Source organism: Saccoglossus kowalevskii, chromosome 16 (genome assembly GCF_978046115.1).
Source record: "Saccoglossus kowalevskii chromosome 16, keSacKowa6.1, whole genome shotgun sequence".
NCBI lineage: Eukaryota > Metazoa > Hemichordata > Enteropneusta > Harrimaniidae > Saccoglossus > Saccoglossus kowalevskii.
In genome coordinates, this window is record NC_140656.1 from 26849157 (window position 1) to 26865618 (window position 16462).

The 16462-nt window shown below is 34.5% G+C and overlaps 1 protein-coding gene across 2 annotated transcripts; it reads left to right on the top strand.

The window, feature by feature from the left end:
- Positions 1-246: 246 nt before the first annotated feature.
- LOC102800555 (transport and Golgi organization protein 2 homolog) lies at positions 247-14721 on the top strand. 2 transcript variants are annotated; one of them, XM_006821027.3, is made up of 9 exons: positions 247-490; positions 604-647; positions 6750-6914; positions 7766-7885; positions 8746-8863; positions 10401-10471; positions 10562-10715; positions 11376-11486; positions 14135-14721. In XM_006821027.3, exons 3-9 carry the CDS (start codon positions 6773-6775, stop codon positions 14277-14279), a joined length of 861 nt encoding a protein of 286 aa, XP_006821090.1. In that variant the 5' UTR covers positions 247-490; positions 604-647; positions 6750-6772; the 3' UTR covers positions 14280-14721. The 2 variants fall into 2 exon arrangements, with proteins under 2 accessions (XP_006821090.1, XP_085347738.1); XM_085491612.1 differs by lacking the exon at positions 247-490 and having other exon boundaries at positions 558-647.
- The last annotated feature ends 1741 nt before the right edge of the window (positions 14722-16462 follow it).

A 16462-nucleotide genomic window follows, 5' to 3' on the forward strand; every position in this document is an offset into this window, starting at 1 on the left:
GTGCATTTTTGTTGTTGAGAGATCACCTAATCACCTAAACTATCGATTTCATCTTGAGTTTTCAAGGTAAATGTTCCGGCAAAGCACTCTACTTGTGGAGGGAGAAATGTCCGAACGGAACAACATTGTGCAGGCGGATGATGATCGATTTTGTCGTTCAATAATTTCCCCTACTGTAAACTTCCCAGCACTGCGAGCATGGGCGGATATAAGATAGAGGGCGCAGTAGTTATACTCATACCAGTCGGGTTACACATGGCACGTTGAACTTGCGCACATCATCTGGCGAACTTGCCTCTCTTCTAAACCACAGACAACCAATTATTATTAGTTGTCAGCGGCTAAGCACGTCGGAAATTTGGCGAGTATGATAAGAATTGTGTGGTTTGTTATAAATATATGCTATCAACACACTCAAGTAGGACTACAGATTGCCCTGGCATGGCCAGTCGATACCATTGTCACCGTCCTCCAACGCTATTGTCTAAAGGTGTTAATCATTAAATTAGTAGCACGCTGTGCATTTCGCTCAAATCGACTAATAGTGACGTCATTAGCGCCACTGCACACTTTCAACTTCTTGTTTTCAATTTTTTTTTAAAGAGACTTCTAATACCGAAAACTTCCATTATACGCCTGAAAGCAAGGTGAGTAATTTCACTTACGTGTAGACACGGTTACTAGAAATTCGTTTTCTCCTGTAATATTAAAGTGTACAGATTGAAATATGTACGATTCATAATTGACGAGAAAACAGACCCGTTTTGACGAGTGGGCAGGACTTGTGTGAAAACGGTGTTGTATTTTATCACGGTTGCTCGGTTCCAGTAACCGTGATTTGATGGCTACTTTCCCCATAATTTAATATACAACATTTGTTGTATACGTCATTTAGTTTGGATAGATTTTTTTTTAAAGTTGTAGTATTCAACTGCTTTCTATTCTCAATGATGATATGAACAGTGGGTACAAATAAAATGGCGTCGATGTACAGACTTTTGTCGGAGTTACGTTATTTTTGTAACTTTTTTATGTTTTATTCGATGCTATGTCAGTAATTGTTTAGCATTTTGGAAAATGTTTAAGTTACTTAAATAAAACAATTGCTGCGTTATGGCGTGTTTCACGAAAAAAAAATGACAGTGGATAAGCATAAAAAAGTAGGAGAACCTACGACTTGTATAAACTTGTATACACGTAAATATAACAAACTTTTGAATAACGACTCAAACTATCATGGATACAAAATATGATATTTCCACCATTGTAATTCTTACTCAGTTGAACAATTCAATTCACATTCTAACTTTTCCAATCGCTTGCATAATTTAATCCATTTCGATATCAGATCTTAAGGTAGTGGGACTATTATTTGCATACTTGTTTTCATCTTCTAATTGTGACTAAATGACTACAAATAGACCCGGGAAAGTATATATTTTTAGAATCGCCAGACTTCAAGCTTTTCACAAGTGTATTTTGCATGCCCGTATTTGCATTCTACGACGCGTTACTCAACGAAAGGTGAAAAATTACTTTTTCTGTAAAAAAAATAATTACGCATTTATGCTGGCGATAAGAAGTATTTTTTTCACTTTTCCTAGTTGTTCAATAGTCTGGTAAATTGAATGTGTCTGGTCAGTTTTATTCAAGCAACGCGTTTTAAAAAATAGTGTGCTGAATTTCAATTACTGTTTTAGTCGCATTGCCTCCAACTCAAACCACAACTCGTTGGTAAATAATCGATGAAATAGTTTGTCTGGACACATTCAAGTTCCTCTCACTGTCACCTTAAAGCTGTGAAAATTTGGTGTCAATCCGACGATAATAAGTATACGTTATTTTTTGTTAAAGACCCTGTATTTTGAAAAACATAAACTCCTAGAAAATGTCCATGAAGTAACAGCAAAGATGTTCAAGCTTGTTTATCGGCACAATCAATTTGTTTTCCCATCAAGGTCTGTTTTAACATGTGTAGGGGCATCCAAATGTGTAAGGCTATTGGAAACCAAAAAATAAAGGAATGGGATAGCTATAATTGGATAAATTCGGCATATGAAAACACCAAAATCAATGATTTTTTTCAGTGGCTGTGTGACCTTGTGTCTGACACATTCATATGCAAATGAATAATCTGTGAAACAAATAGGGGCGGAGACAAACTAGTCAAATGTTTGAAAACACTAATTGTGTGTCAGATAGCTACTGATAACACATCCTAACAATGCTTTGTCTTGAGTTTATCTTTGAAACTTATAGGCACACAGATTAAACCTGTGTTGTTGATTTTGGAAAACACTACTGAGGCTGCCTTGCTTCCCTTCAGAAAATCTACATTTTAACCAACTTACATGACATTCTATGTTATGTTGACTTTATCACATGAAAGTTTATAGTGCATTTCATCAATTAATAAAAAAAATGTGAAAATCGTAATTTTCAACACAAATAATAGTCTTGCTACCTTAATCTAAACATTTGACAAACTTTTTGACTGTCATAAAACATAATTTCCTTTATCTTGGCCTGACTGAAACATGGATTCAAATTCTGTTTTCTGTATAATTTATTAATCTTTAATTTAATAATGTAATCGTGACAATTCAAAAGGCGGAGGCGTAGCACTGTACATTCACGAATCCTTGTCTTTTACCCATATTAACACATTGAAAATTATGCATCGTGAATCGATCTTTGTGGAAACCCACATAAACAACAAAAAGATTATCATAGGCGTTAAGTACCGTACACCTAACACCCCATATCATGAATATTTTTACTGTTTAGAGCTATGTCTACACCAGTTGTCAGCCAAGAGTATTGATTCTATTATACTTGATGACATGAACATTGACACTTCTGCCGCTTACTACAAACACACCTTTAACACACCTACACCGCTGATAATTTTAGTACTTGTACTCACTTTGACCCTAATGATATCTATAATACATTTTATGACTTATTTTATACAGTTTTGTGTAAGCATGTGCAAGTCCAATTAATAAAAAGAAAAGCCATCAAAACCTTGGTTGTCAAAAGGTATAATTATATATAAAGGGATACAAATTCAAGTCCGTGCATGGCAATATTAACAAAACGTGGAAAGTGAGCAATAATATTTTAAATTTTAAAACATCATCACATACTTTAAATTTCTTTAGTCAATTGCCCTACGAAAGAATCCTAACAGAAACAACAGATAGAGTTTAACAACTTTTTCACCAATATCGGATCTAAAATCATGTATAACATGACTGTGCTGGGTGATTTTAATCAATATTCAACTGGCAATTATTGTTTTTATTTTCAACCTGTGAATGAGAGTGATATAATCAATTACATCAGTGCCCTAGTTCATGGGAAATCAGTTGGACAGGATGGCGTCCCCCTAAAATAGTCAAGCATGCATGTCATATCATCCCTGTCCACGTCCACATTATTAATTGTTCACTTTGCAATGAAATAATGAAATGTATGTATGTATAATTATTAATGTATTGCAATATAACAAATTGAAATGTGATTTTTTTTTGATAAATTCAGAAATATGTTGGTTTGATTGTAACGTTCACAGCTGTGCTAGGTGCGCCCCAGCGACAGTTAATAGATATAAATAAGTCTTGTAATGAGTAGAATTCTTTGCCATATGTAAATAATTTGATTAAATTGGGATATTGCATGATTATTTTTATACAATATAAAGATTTTGCAAAGAATTTTTAATAGAAAATCTGCTCCCAACTCTTCATGATGGCTAAACAGAGTTGGATAATTATTAAAGTATCAACATACTAGGGATTTGTTTAAACAAGGGAATAGGGGCGCAGCGCCCTCATGCTATGGCCATGTGCCCCTTACCCAGGGGAGCAGATCCTCTGACAACCATAAAATTCTGATTGACTAGGGATCACATGTGGACACAGTCTTCAACTGTGACCTGTTTGATAGCAATTTTGGCCCCAAGGAAGCCATTTTAACTTAGAATTATAAAAAAATCCACACTCTGGTAGGGAAAACCGTATCTCCCCCACTTGGTGTCGCTGCTGAATTGCAGTGCTCCCTCTTGCAATTTTTTTCTAGAAAAACCCCTGCATATACACATTTAGTTTTTCATAATTAGATAATAATTGTTTTCTATACATAATGAATAAGTCGTCTGACATGCATAGTCTTGTGTTCAGTTCATAAAATGTAATGTACTAGTACATAATTTGAAATGCTTTAAATTGGTTCTGTAATTCTGTTTTTGATGCCTAAATGGACGACTGCTTGTACTGAACTGACATAAACCTGCTAGATGAATCAGGTGAAATGCAATTACAGACAAAAGATGGAAATATAATTTCCTAATTCATTTCATGGTTAACTGCACAAAAATAGCACCAATGGGGTATACAGTAGTGTGTAATCTGATCTGAGAAAACTCTTTCCATATTTCAATAGGTGGGTTGAAAAGTGAAAATGGAATGGATGACGACAATATATAAATATAGTTTTTAATTGTTGATGTTTTTTGTTTGTTTTTAAATTGTAGTAAGAATGTTGCCTTATAGTCTTGATAATTTTGGTTACTTTACTTTACTTTGATTGCATTATAAGGATAGTTGTATATATATTCTCAGAAATCAAAATGCCTGTTAGATTTCAAATTGACCTTCCCGGTATTACGAGTTCAGTTCAACATCATCCAATCAGCAGCAGCTGAATAACTTGGCTGTCACAGCTGTTGTGTGTTGCATAGACATTGCATAGTGTTTAGTGTGATTAATCGCCTCAATAAAAAATGTAAAACATTTTAGAATTCTGTGATTGTCTTTAAAAAATGTGTTTATCTCGCATTGTTTTTGGCAGTGCTTGTTTTGCTGTTTTGAATGCTTGGATATATCAGATTAAGGTTTATAGTATCAACATTTCCAAGCGTTCACTGTGTATTGTGACACTTGGTTTGATCTCAGACTACTATAGAACAGAATAAAATTGCCTATTGTATGTGTGAATCAGAGATTATGCATACCTAGACAGACCTTGCCCGACTGACTATACCGGTAGTTTATTGACACGTGTTAATCAAATTTTGCTTTGTGTATTTTCGTAATGTCATTTCAGATCTAACCGGAAATAAAATCTGTTTTTTGACCTTTCGATCATTTCTTTTTCTGTTAAAATCGGCTAATTTTTGGGCGAGTTACAGCATTTTTAATATCTCCTACTTTTGTCTATGATATTTATCATATGAATACATAATGAGGAAATTTATAGTAAAACTTTACAGTAAAATTTTGTTTTAACTAATATTATTAACAGCAGTCTTAAACTTGATTCTATCAACTTCAAGCTACTTATTTGTAATTTATTTAACAAAATGTGTATTTTGTATTTGTGTACAAGTATTATTCAGCTCATATTCTTGATAGATTAGTGAGCCCTTGTTATAAAAGAGCAGCAACACATAAATAAATAATAATATAAATAGTAGTAGTATTTCTCTTTATTTTGATTTTTCCAAAAATTTGTGAAATTTTTTTCTGAAGATCAAACATAGTTTTCATGGACAATGCGTTTGAAAACTTGATATGCTCACGCAACTAAGTGATTAAATGTATTTAATATTCAGTAGGAAGCTGATATTGTAATGGAGCAGTAGTCTGATTACGTGCACTGATCGGGTCCCCGTTCAACACTTCCAAAGTTGACTTCAGTGTTCATTTATATCACCATCGTTGTGTCATTAGGACGCACCATCTCAGCACAGACCTGTGTCGTATGACACTTACTAGCCGATTTCGGCTAAAATAGCACTCCGCCTACTTTTTACATTATACATGGAACTTGATATTTTGTTTTACAATTTAAGTTACTTTCTAATCGCATTTTTCAGTGAAATATTGTTTTGTGAAAAAAATATTAATGTCATACATTCAAAAACACATAATAGAGTTCAAAATTCACCATGTGATTTCAGGTTTTAATTAGCTTGAAATAGTAAATCCTTTAATGCAATAATATTACATATACATGTGTAGAACATGTTCTAAACAAGGAACTAGCAGCATAAACTGATTGCAGATTACACAACTTTATAGGGCCAGTTTATTTCTACAATGTTTCATTTATGATTATTTAGTAAAAAAGTAACTGAATTGATTTATTATACCCATAAAATGTGCCGACCAACAACTGACTTTGAAATGTTCCAAGTTTCAAACGAACTACATGTATCAGCACTCCTATAAGAGGTATTTTGTTCAAACTCCATCCAGAGTGATCTAACTTGTGTAAGTGGTGTAAGTTTTTTTTAAAATCTTTTTGTGCCAGGCGACAGTTCCGGACATTGAATGTCACTGTTATCACTCCTGACTTTTTTTAAGTGCAAATTGCAAGTGCTAGTGTTGACACATAGTGCATTTTGCCACAGAAGTCATTTCCTGTTTGGGACTACATGACAGAGCTGTGTGGCCATCTCCCTATCAAATGGCAATTTTAATGCGCTAGTGGTGTAAGTTAGTGAGCTACATATTTACCTAATTTTATTTTTCTCTGTTGCTTATTCTTAGCTCGTTTTTTTTTATAATTTTATTTATTTATTTATTTATTTACCTAGTAATCAATCACCTCCACAAGTTGCCTACTAAAAGGAATCTTATTCTCGTAGCACTGGCAATGTGAAAGTCACATCAGGCTATTCATTCATGGATCATTGTTTTTGGCAAATTTAACATTAAATTGTTGTATAATTTTTTTTTCAGTTTCACAGTAATCTCCTTCCATAATGTGTATATTATTTTTCAAACTGGATGTCAATCCACCGACTGATGGTTATAAGTTAATACTGGCATCAAACAGAGATGAGTATTTAGATAAGCCGACTAAACCGGCGTCCTGGTGGCAAGATCATCCTCATATTCTAAGCGGTTAGTATCACTACACTAAAGTGTGTTCACTGAGACGGGAGTGACCAATGTATATTCAAAATGACATTGGTTTGAAACACATTCTCCACGCTCACTCCAAATTGAAGATGATGGTCCTCCCAGTGCATCATGGGTAACACAAGTTCCATTTGATGTATAATACATATAAACCAAAATGGCCAGACGATCACCATGTACCATCAAAACTCTTCTGAATTTCTGATATTTTTTTTCTGTTCTTGTGTCAGCAAATATCAAATTAATTTTGTGTGATAATTGTGTCTCAATAAAATGTTCATGAGTTCAGTTTTTGTTTATAATTATCAATATGTAGGTTAAATTTGGGTAAAATAAAAAGCTTTTTGGACATGGAAGTGCACAAAATGACATTTATTCTGCTCATCATTAGAACCAAATAGATGGTGCAATAACCCGCCAAAAAATTACACAAAATTGTGTACTAAACAATTCGCTCACAATAAAACTATTAAATTTGATTTATTTCACTCAAAGCATTATTATAACTGAATAATAAATACTGTAAAATACTTTATTTTCGCTTGGAATTAATTTTCTCTGAAGTAATGATTCAGTAAAAATAAAATACAACGAATATACCTTTTTTCCTATATTTTACATTCAACTCGCCAAAAATTAGAGAAAATAAATTCCATACAAAACAACCCAAAAAGTCTTTTCAGCGAAAAATTAATTCCAGCTAAAATAAAGTATTTCACAGTATGCTCTAGATGATAGTTTGTGAGTGATGTTTTGTTTCCTCCACCATCCTTACCACTGTCCTTCGAAGGTGTTCAATAATAATAAGTGACTCGTTCTTTTCTCCTGGACAGGGTTAGATATGCGAAAAGGCCGAGTTGGTGGTACATGGTTGGGCATCTCCAAGGAAGGAAGGCTAGCGTCATTGTTGAATATTTTACAACCTCAACTGGACCGGAATGCAAAAGGAAGAGGTATTTATCTGTAATATTCACAGCATGAGAATATTAAGTATTTTAGAAATCTTATACTATATGTTAGGGACGACGTCAAAAGATCGATGTCGGATAAAAAACTTAATTCCTTTAGTTTTTTTCCAAACCCCCATACCCTCCACTGAAACTTAATTGATAAATATGGTCATGGCGTCAGACTACATTCCCCATTAAATACAAATTGATAATCGGACAGTAGTATGGCACAGCAGTTGGCTGTCGGGTGGGTGTAAAAAGATTGTACAAATGCACCTCATTTGACGCACAGATTCACACTCCAACCAAACCATTTTTCTGTTTTTTTTCCCTTTTCGGATATATCTGTCCATGATTGGATAGAAAAAAAAACGAACTACAAATACTCCAATATTTTTTTTGACTTCATTAAAAAATAAAATCGTTTTTGTAGGATGGAAACTTTTTCAGGTCAAAACCCCCACCCCCAAACTAAAGGAAATAAGTTTTTTATCCGACATCGATCTTTTGACGTCGTTCCTTAGACAGAAGCCTTTTCGATGCATCTTCAGACTCAAACATACATTTTTGTGCCTTTTCAAAAAAAATTGGAAATATATTTAATGAAAACTAGTGAATTTGATTGTATTCACAGAGGTGTGTTGTTAAAATAAGTATTTATTATTATCTCTCAGATTTGTTCATTTTTTAGTGAATATTTTTATAATTGTTGGTATATAAATGACATTTCCATGTTCCTCTTGAAAATCATGCCCAATCATGGCAATATCTTTGACCTTCTGTAAACTGAAGAGGTATATAAGCTGAAAGTTTCATTCCCCGATTTATCACATTTTTTTCATGCTAACATACATTTCATCTAGGTCCACTGGTCCGCAATTTTATTAAGAGTGATGTAGATTGTTTACCATATTTACAGGAGATTGCGAAAGAAGGTCAACTTTATAATGGCTTTAATTTATTAGTAATGGATCTCCCCAGGTAAAAGTCACAGAAATATTATGTGTTTTCCATCTTTTACCTCAATATGCCATCATTGACACACTGCATAAATGATGATTATGATATGTGAACTATAATAAAACAATTTGAAGAACGATTGCTATACTTTGGTCATCAGCCTGAGGAGTATACATTTGTATGCATTTCACACAATTTGTCAGTGTTCCAGCTTTAGTTTTGTACCCAATAGTAAGTAGATTTTCAGTCCCTGTTTGGGCACCATCTGAAAACTAGGACTATTAATTTGCAGTCTGTCTGTCTGTCCGTCCGCCCGTCCGCCCGTCCGCCCGTCTGTCCGCCCGTCCGTTCGTCCGTCCGTCCGTCCGTCCGTCTGTCTGTCCGTCTGCCCGTCCGTCCGTCCGTCCGTCTGTCCGTCCGTCCGTCCGTCCGTCCGTCCGTCCGTCCGTCTGTCTGTCTGTCTGTCTGTCCGTCCGGCCGGCCGTCCCTCCGTCCGTCTGTCCGTCCGTCCGTCCGTTTGTTCGTCCGTCCGTCCGTTTGTTCGTCTGTCCGTCCGTTTGTTCGTCTGTTCGTCTGTCCGTCCGTCCGTCTGGAGTCATTTCTCTGACACTCATTGACCAAACAAACAAATTTCACCGACTTGGTTTTTTTTGTTTTTTTTTTACATATTTGCCTTCTTTTTTTTAATCTTAGTATTAATGAAAATACATCAGCACCAATTTTTTTTTCTTGTATGTTATACTTTAATCATAATGACAAATATTTGGTACCAATACTCGAGTTGGTTTTATTTTCATGTGTCCCTTGAAAATGCTTGAGCTGTGAAAAAAATTAGTACGAAGACGACATAATAGAACTTGAACTTGCCTTGATTCACTGTTTCTATATGCTAAGGCCATTTTATATATTCCTTTAACTGCAATGAACTGACTTGATACAACTTTGGGTAAAATGAGTGTTGCTGTATTTAAATTGCTGCTGTAAGTGTAAACTGGCAAAGTCGAGACTTTTTGTCTTACAAACAAAAATTAATTAATAATTAATTGTCAATTTAGCCTTTTTATTGTGATCGTGAAAAATAGCATGACTGCGAAAGAAATCCAGACTGGACGCATCTGCAAGCGACCCCCTGCGTTGGAGTGAAAACCGGAGCGGAATCATTTCCGTGATTATGCTAATTAAAAGTTGTTTACTAGCATTGACAACGAATCAGAGTGCAGCTGTATACATCATATCTTATGTATGTTAATGTATGTGACCTTTCACTTCTGAGGTCCCGGCGATTTTGAAAGACTACTTAAACACATTTAAATCGACTTGTTTTCAGTAAACATGGACTTAGACTTAGAAAGATAAAGTATCCATCTCTGCAATCGAATCAAATCAACTTTTAAAAGGTCATGTTTACTTTAACACACCCTCTCATGAATAATTAATAGCAGTCAAATGCCCACAGATGCGTCCAGTCGGGATTTCTTTAGCAGTCAGGTTAGTTTTCGTGATCATGCTAAAGGAAATAAATTATTATCTATTATCCTTGCATTTGCTATTATACTAGATCCAATTCGATACCTCAGATTGGTTACTATAGCAACATGAGTGGAAAGGATCCTGAATTATTAACTCCAGGTCAGTGCTATTATCTTTTGTGGATTTTTATGCATATGCATTCAACAATTTTAATTTCAGTCAGCACTTAGTTTTAAACTTTTTTTTCAGGAATCCATAGTCTATGCAATGCAATCATTGATAAACCGTGGAAAAAAGCCATCGTGGGAAAAAGGAAATTTGAAGAAATTGTGAACAGTGCCACCAAACGCACAGAAGAGAAATTAGTTGACCAATTAATTGAGTTTCTGAATGATGATACTCCGTAAGTACAGACATAGATCTTAAAAGACATGTTTTGTTTGCAATGCAAGTCTATGGTGCATTCGTCACATCATGAGATACCTGTACCGAGCATTGTTCACGAGATTGAAGCATTTCACGCGTCAAACTATTTTGATTCCCAGACAGTGGTCTACAGTGGGTCTGTGTTGTAATCTGTAATATAACTTCACATGTTTTCTTTGTTTTTCAATTTGATCTACGACATAACATCAGCATTAAACCATTGTGTCAGGGAGCACAATTTTTTTAGTCAAAATAATTTACAAGTGTTGATACTGTAAAAGGGTTAATTATTCACTGGGTTTTAATTTTGCTCATTTCGCTAACTGGAAAATGCGCTAAATTAAAACCCAGTGAATATGTAAAATTTAGCATAGAACACTTTATCTAAATGATAAAACCGTGAATTTAAAACCCACTGAATATGCCTGAAATGGTAAATCAGTGAAATTTAAACCCAGTGAAAATTAGTCATTTTACAGTAAAAGGATTAGGGAAGAAGAAATACTTGAGAAATGTTGGCAGGACTAAGTTAGTGAACAATTAATTCAATAATCAATTTAGTAAGTGTGTAAGTAAACAGTACAAAAATAACCTAACTAAGCTATTATATTGAAATTGCAATATTTTATACCAACAGACATCCAGAGCCCCAGATCAACATTCAGTGCAATGGTGAACTGACACTGAAACAACAACAGGAACGAAGCGCTGTCTGTGTGAAGTCCCCTGACCTAAGATGTGGCTCAAGGTTAATAATTCACCATGCTTATTTACCTCCCTCCCCTATAAACAATAGTTTCATCCACACACTGAAAGCCTTAGGAGAAACCATTTTTTTTAAAGGTTTTTAAAGGGGTGGATGATTTTATAGTATTTCTGTTACATTGGGGTTTTGTTTCTTTCATATGGTGCATTATTATGGAACAAGGTAGTGAAACTATAGCCAGTCATTTATTATTTTAGTTTTGGTGAATATTATTTCTTTTTGACTCCCATGTGCGACTCCCAGTCTTTGCGATTAGTGTGTATGTATGTATGTATGTATGTATGTATGTATGTATGTGTGTGTGTATGTATGTGTGTGTATGTGTGTCCGTCTGTTCCACTGATATCTCAAGAACCATACATTAGTTGTTGATGAAACTTGGTGCATAGATGCTCTGGGCTAATGCGCAGATTTGATTAGGTTTTAGTAAAATTTCACGCATATTAATTACCTAATTTGCATGATAATAATCTAATTGATATCTAAAGAACCACTTATTGGATTTTGATGAAACTTGGTACATGGATGCTCTGAACTAATGCTTGGTTTTGATTAGTTTTTGGTAAAAATTACCTAATTACTAACTACCTAATTTGCGTAATGATTAGTCAATTTTCGGTTTTTCCAAACTTAGTACATAGATGTCATAGGACACTGCACAGACCTGATAGTTTTTAGGGTAATGTCAGTGCATATTAATTACCTAATTTGCATAATTAATTAATTTTCAGCTTTTGATGTTTCAAGTAGTGAGCATTATATTTCAATGAAACTTGGTACATAGATACTCAAAGACTATGCAGAGATTGATTGTTTTGGGATAAATATTTGTGCATATTAATTACCTAATTTGCATAATTAGTTAATTTTCAGCTTTTCCACGGATATCTCAAGTACTGATCATCACATTTCAATGAAACTGTGCATGGATGCTGTAGGACAATAGACAGACCTGGATAATTGTGGGTTAAAATCTGTACATATTAATTACTAATTTACATAATTAACCACTTTTAAGCTATCACACTGCTATCTAAAGTACTATTTATTCCATTTCAATGAAACTTAGTGCAAAGATGCTCTAGGACAATGTACAAACCTGATTAGTTTGGGGTTAAAATCTGTTTATATTAATTCCCTAATTAGCATAAATATTTATAATTTTTTTGGGTTCCAATCACATTTCAATAAAACTTGGTCTGTTACATTGCGCAGACCTCATTAGTTTCCCATTAAAATCTGTTCATATTAATTTTCTGATTTCCATTATTAGTTCTCGGCGTTTCTATCACTATTACTATCTCTGACAAGTAATTTTGAATTATATTTAATGTGTCTTCAATACTCTCTCAGCACATGGGAGTTCTTTCTAAAGCTTTCTTTGATTTTTCTATTTTCACAAAATTATAATTGAGCGTTTCAAATTAAATATTCACTTTGAAAATCAAGACACTGAGGGCGCTCAAAACATGACATCATCTGTGAACATGGCTACACTGTAATTGTATCAGCCACACTGAGGGCGCTATCCCAAAATATGACATAATCTGTGAACAAGGTGTACTGTGACTGTATCAGCCACACTGGGGGTGCTATCCAAAAATATGACATCATCTATGAACATGGTTACACCGTAATTGTATCGGCCACACTGAGGGGGCTGTCCCATAATATGACATCATCTGTGAACATGGTTACACCGTAATTGTATCAGCCACACTGAGGGCGCTGTCCCATAATATGACATCATGATCATCTGTGAACATGGTTACACTGTAATTGTATCAGCCACACTGAGGGGGCTGTCCCATAATATGACACCATCTGTGAACATGGTTACACCGTATTGTATCAGCCACACTGAGGGCGCTGTCCCATAATATGACATGATCATCTGTGAACATGGTTACACTGTAATTGTATCAGCCACACTGAGGGCGCTGTCCCATAATATGACATCATGATCATCTGTGAACATGGTTACACTGTAATTGTATCAGCCACACTGAGGGGGCTGTCCCATAATATGACATCATCTGTGAACATGGTTACACCGTAATTGTATCAGCCACACTGAGGGCGCTGTCCCATAATATGACATCATCTGTGAACATGGTTACACTGTAATTGTATCAGCCACATTGAAGGCATAAACACCACCTTGGAGTAACCTGCAACAAATATGAAATATGTGGCAGGGCTATGTTGGACCACAATACCAATCATTACCTTGCATGTTTAACTTAGTAAACCATGAATCAATCTTTTTTTTTAATTTTGAAATATAATGATTTTTATGAGCAAGAAAATACAGATTTTACCCTTGCCAAATTGAATTGCAGAACTTTCGTATTACCATTTTTCAAAATTTTTACGATCACCATCTTTACGATCACCATCTTGGCACAAGTTTCATAAAATTTCCTGTCAATTCTAGACAAAAATTGACATGTATGTAATTCTATGACTGACAAATTTTTTTGTGACGTTTTGTGATGTCAGTTGGGTTCTGTAGACTTGATACCGTAGTGAATTTTGCTAAATTCAGTGAATGTCATATCACACACATCTTTGCAGCAAAAATGTATTTCAGTTCTTGCCATATTTTTTAATGTCTTTTTTTCTTACAGGACAAATACCATAATTCTGGTGAACGCTGCAAATAAAGTCAAGTATGTGGAACGAACATTGCAGGAACCAATTGACATTGAGAATTTAAAATGGCTGCGAAATAATTATGATTTTAATCTGAGTTCTGCTTCATCCTCGTACTAAAGAAGTGTTATGCATATTCCAATTTTCAACTTTCAATAAAATAAAATTTCTAGTAGGGTCTGCCCTTATTACAAGTGCAAACCAATTAAATTTTGGTACAGATGGGGATGTGGTTACCATGGAAACATCAATTTCGAGAATGATTTTATCAATGGATTTACATACAATTTTCAGGAGAAATCATCCTCAATATGGACCAGTCGAATTTAGAGATTGAGATGTGGTTGCCATATAAACAATAATGTTGGCAATTTTACATTTATAACACAAACAATTATGAGATAATTAACATTAAATGTTGGTAGTAATTTAAATCGTGTTTTAAAGGGGGCAGTAAAATTTAAAGCAGAAAAATGAGGAGCGAGTTTTTTTAATACAATAATGTTTTTTTTTATATATATTTATTGACATTCATATTAAAATATTATATTGTTATGATTCATGTTTAGTTGATTTACTAGCATACAGATACATCACTCACATTCTCCGCCTATCCCTTTATGCAAATAGTGTGTTGATATTAAAGTCTGTACGTCTATCATTTTTTTTTTAAACGAGAGTAATGCTTCATTACTTCCATCTAATTGTGGACGTGTCCCGTCCAATTACGGGTGTTTTCCTTAAAACAAGACAATTTGCCTTGAATCTGTGATACCTTAAAAATTGATCACAATTATCGCAAATTAGAACATTTATTTTCAACGAAGCACACCAATTGACTGACTGCCAATTGTATGATTTTGTGATCAACTCCGTTAGGAATGAAGAACTTGAAATCAATAATACCGGTAGGTGGAATATTAGAGGAAAACATATTTAAAATCCGAATTCATGAAAAAGAATCTAGTCATAATAGACTTGTACTACTATACATGTATATAATATAGACACTTTAACCCCCCCCCCCCATCACATTACATTCCATACCCTCCCCTGGTTGTGCATAGTTCATTCCTTATCGAATGTGTTCGAAAATACCCAATCTCGAGTCGCCAAACTGACAATCAACTCTAACAATATGTCATGCAACTGGGATCTAACTACTTTTGTGACTTTCGGGCTTACATACGACTGTGGTATGTTTGTTTCACTTTAATTATACTGACAGGGAGGTGTAACATGAACCTCTTGGCTATGTACTGTCAAATCACCACTGTGCACTGAAAAATTGACTATTGCACTACCTCTGCGTCAAGACTGGAATGTCAAGCTATGGGTAAATATTTTTCGCAAGGTTTGTAATTTATTGGCCATTTTATTGACCAGATTTTTCTTTAAAAAGAACAAGTTTATACATGGCCAATTATTCTGAATAATGAAACTTCTGCCTGTGATAAAGGGACTGCTATCAAACTTTACCGAAAGCGAGGGAAAATGCTAACAGTTAATTGTGACTAAATCATATAGTTTTGTACTAAAAAAACCAGCCCAAATGCATGCGACTACAAGTTGACAAGTAAACCTTCTAGACCAGCATAAAGTAGCGGCCAAAATAAAACTTTGGTGCGACTGACTACACAAGCTGATGTCACCAAATTGAAAGTTTTGGTGCTCAGCAGTGACTTCACCATGTTTCATTTGTCGGAAGTTTCTCCCAAAAAATAAATGTTAGAGAGGTCAATGAAATACTGACTTTTGAAAGCATGCTCAGTCATTGAAGACAACGCAAAGCGGTTTGAAATTAAACCCCAGTTTTCATGGTTGAGATGATCTTTTTGACCCCCAATTTTAAAAATTTCAATCATCTTAGACAGCTTTAGGCCACAAGCGCCCTCAACGTTGATCTTTTTGGCTCAACTGGCTTCTGAGCACTCCCATCTGAAATCAGTGAGCTACCATAGGGAGTACATACTCAGAAATCCTTGAAATCAAGGTTACTGTAATGTAATGTTCAAAATTCAGAAATAAAAATTTATACCAGGAGTTACTGAAGTTTTTCACATAACTTGGAAAATTGATCAAAAATGCATTTTTTGATTTCCCTGCAGGAGAAACATTTCATCATATCTCGAAATTGTGTTCAGTGACCTGTGCTATGTATTGTTATAAGGGCTACATATGGTTATCACAAAAAAATCAAAGAATTTTTAATATCGGTGTAAGTTATATTTGGAATAATATGTTTACATGGATTCCTATGGAATTGTTTAAAAATGGCCCTTTTGGGATTATTTTGTGTATGT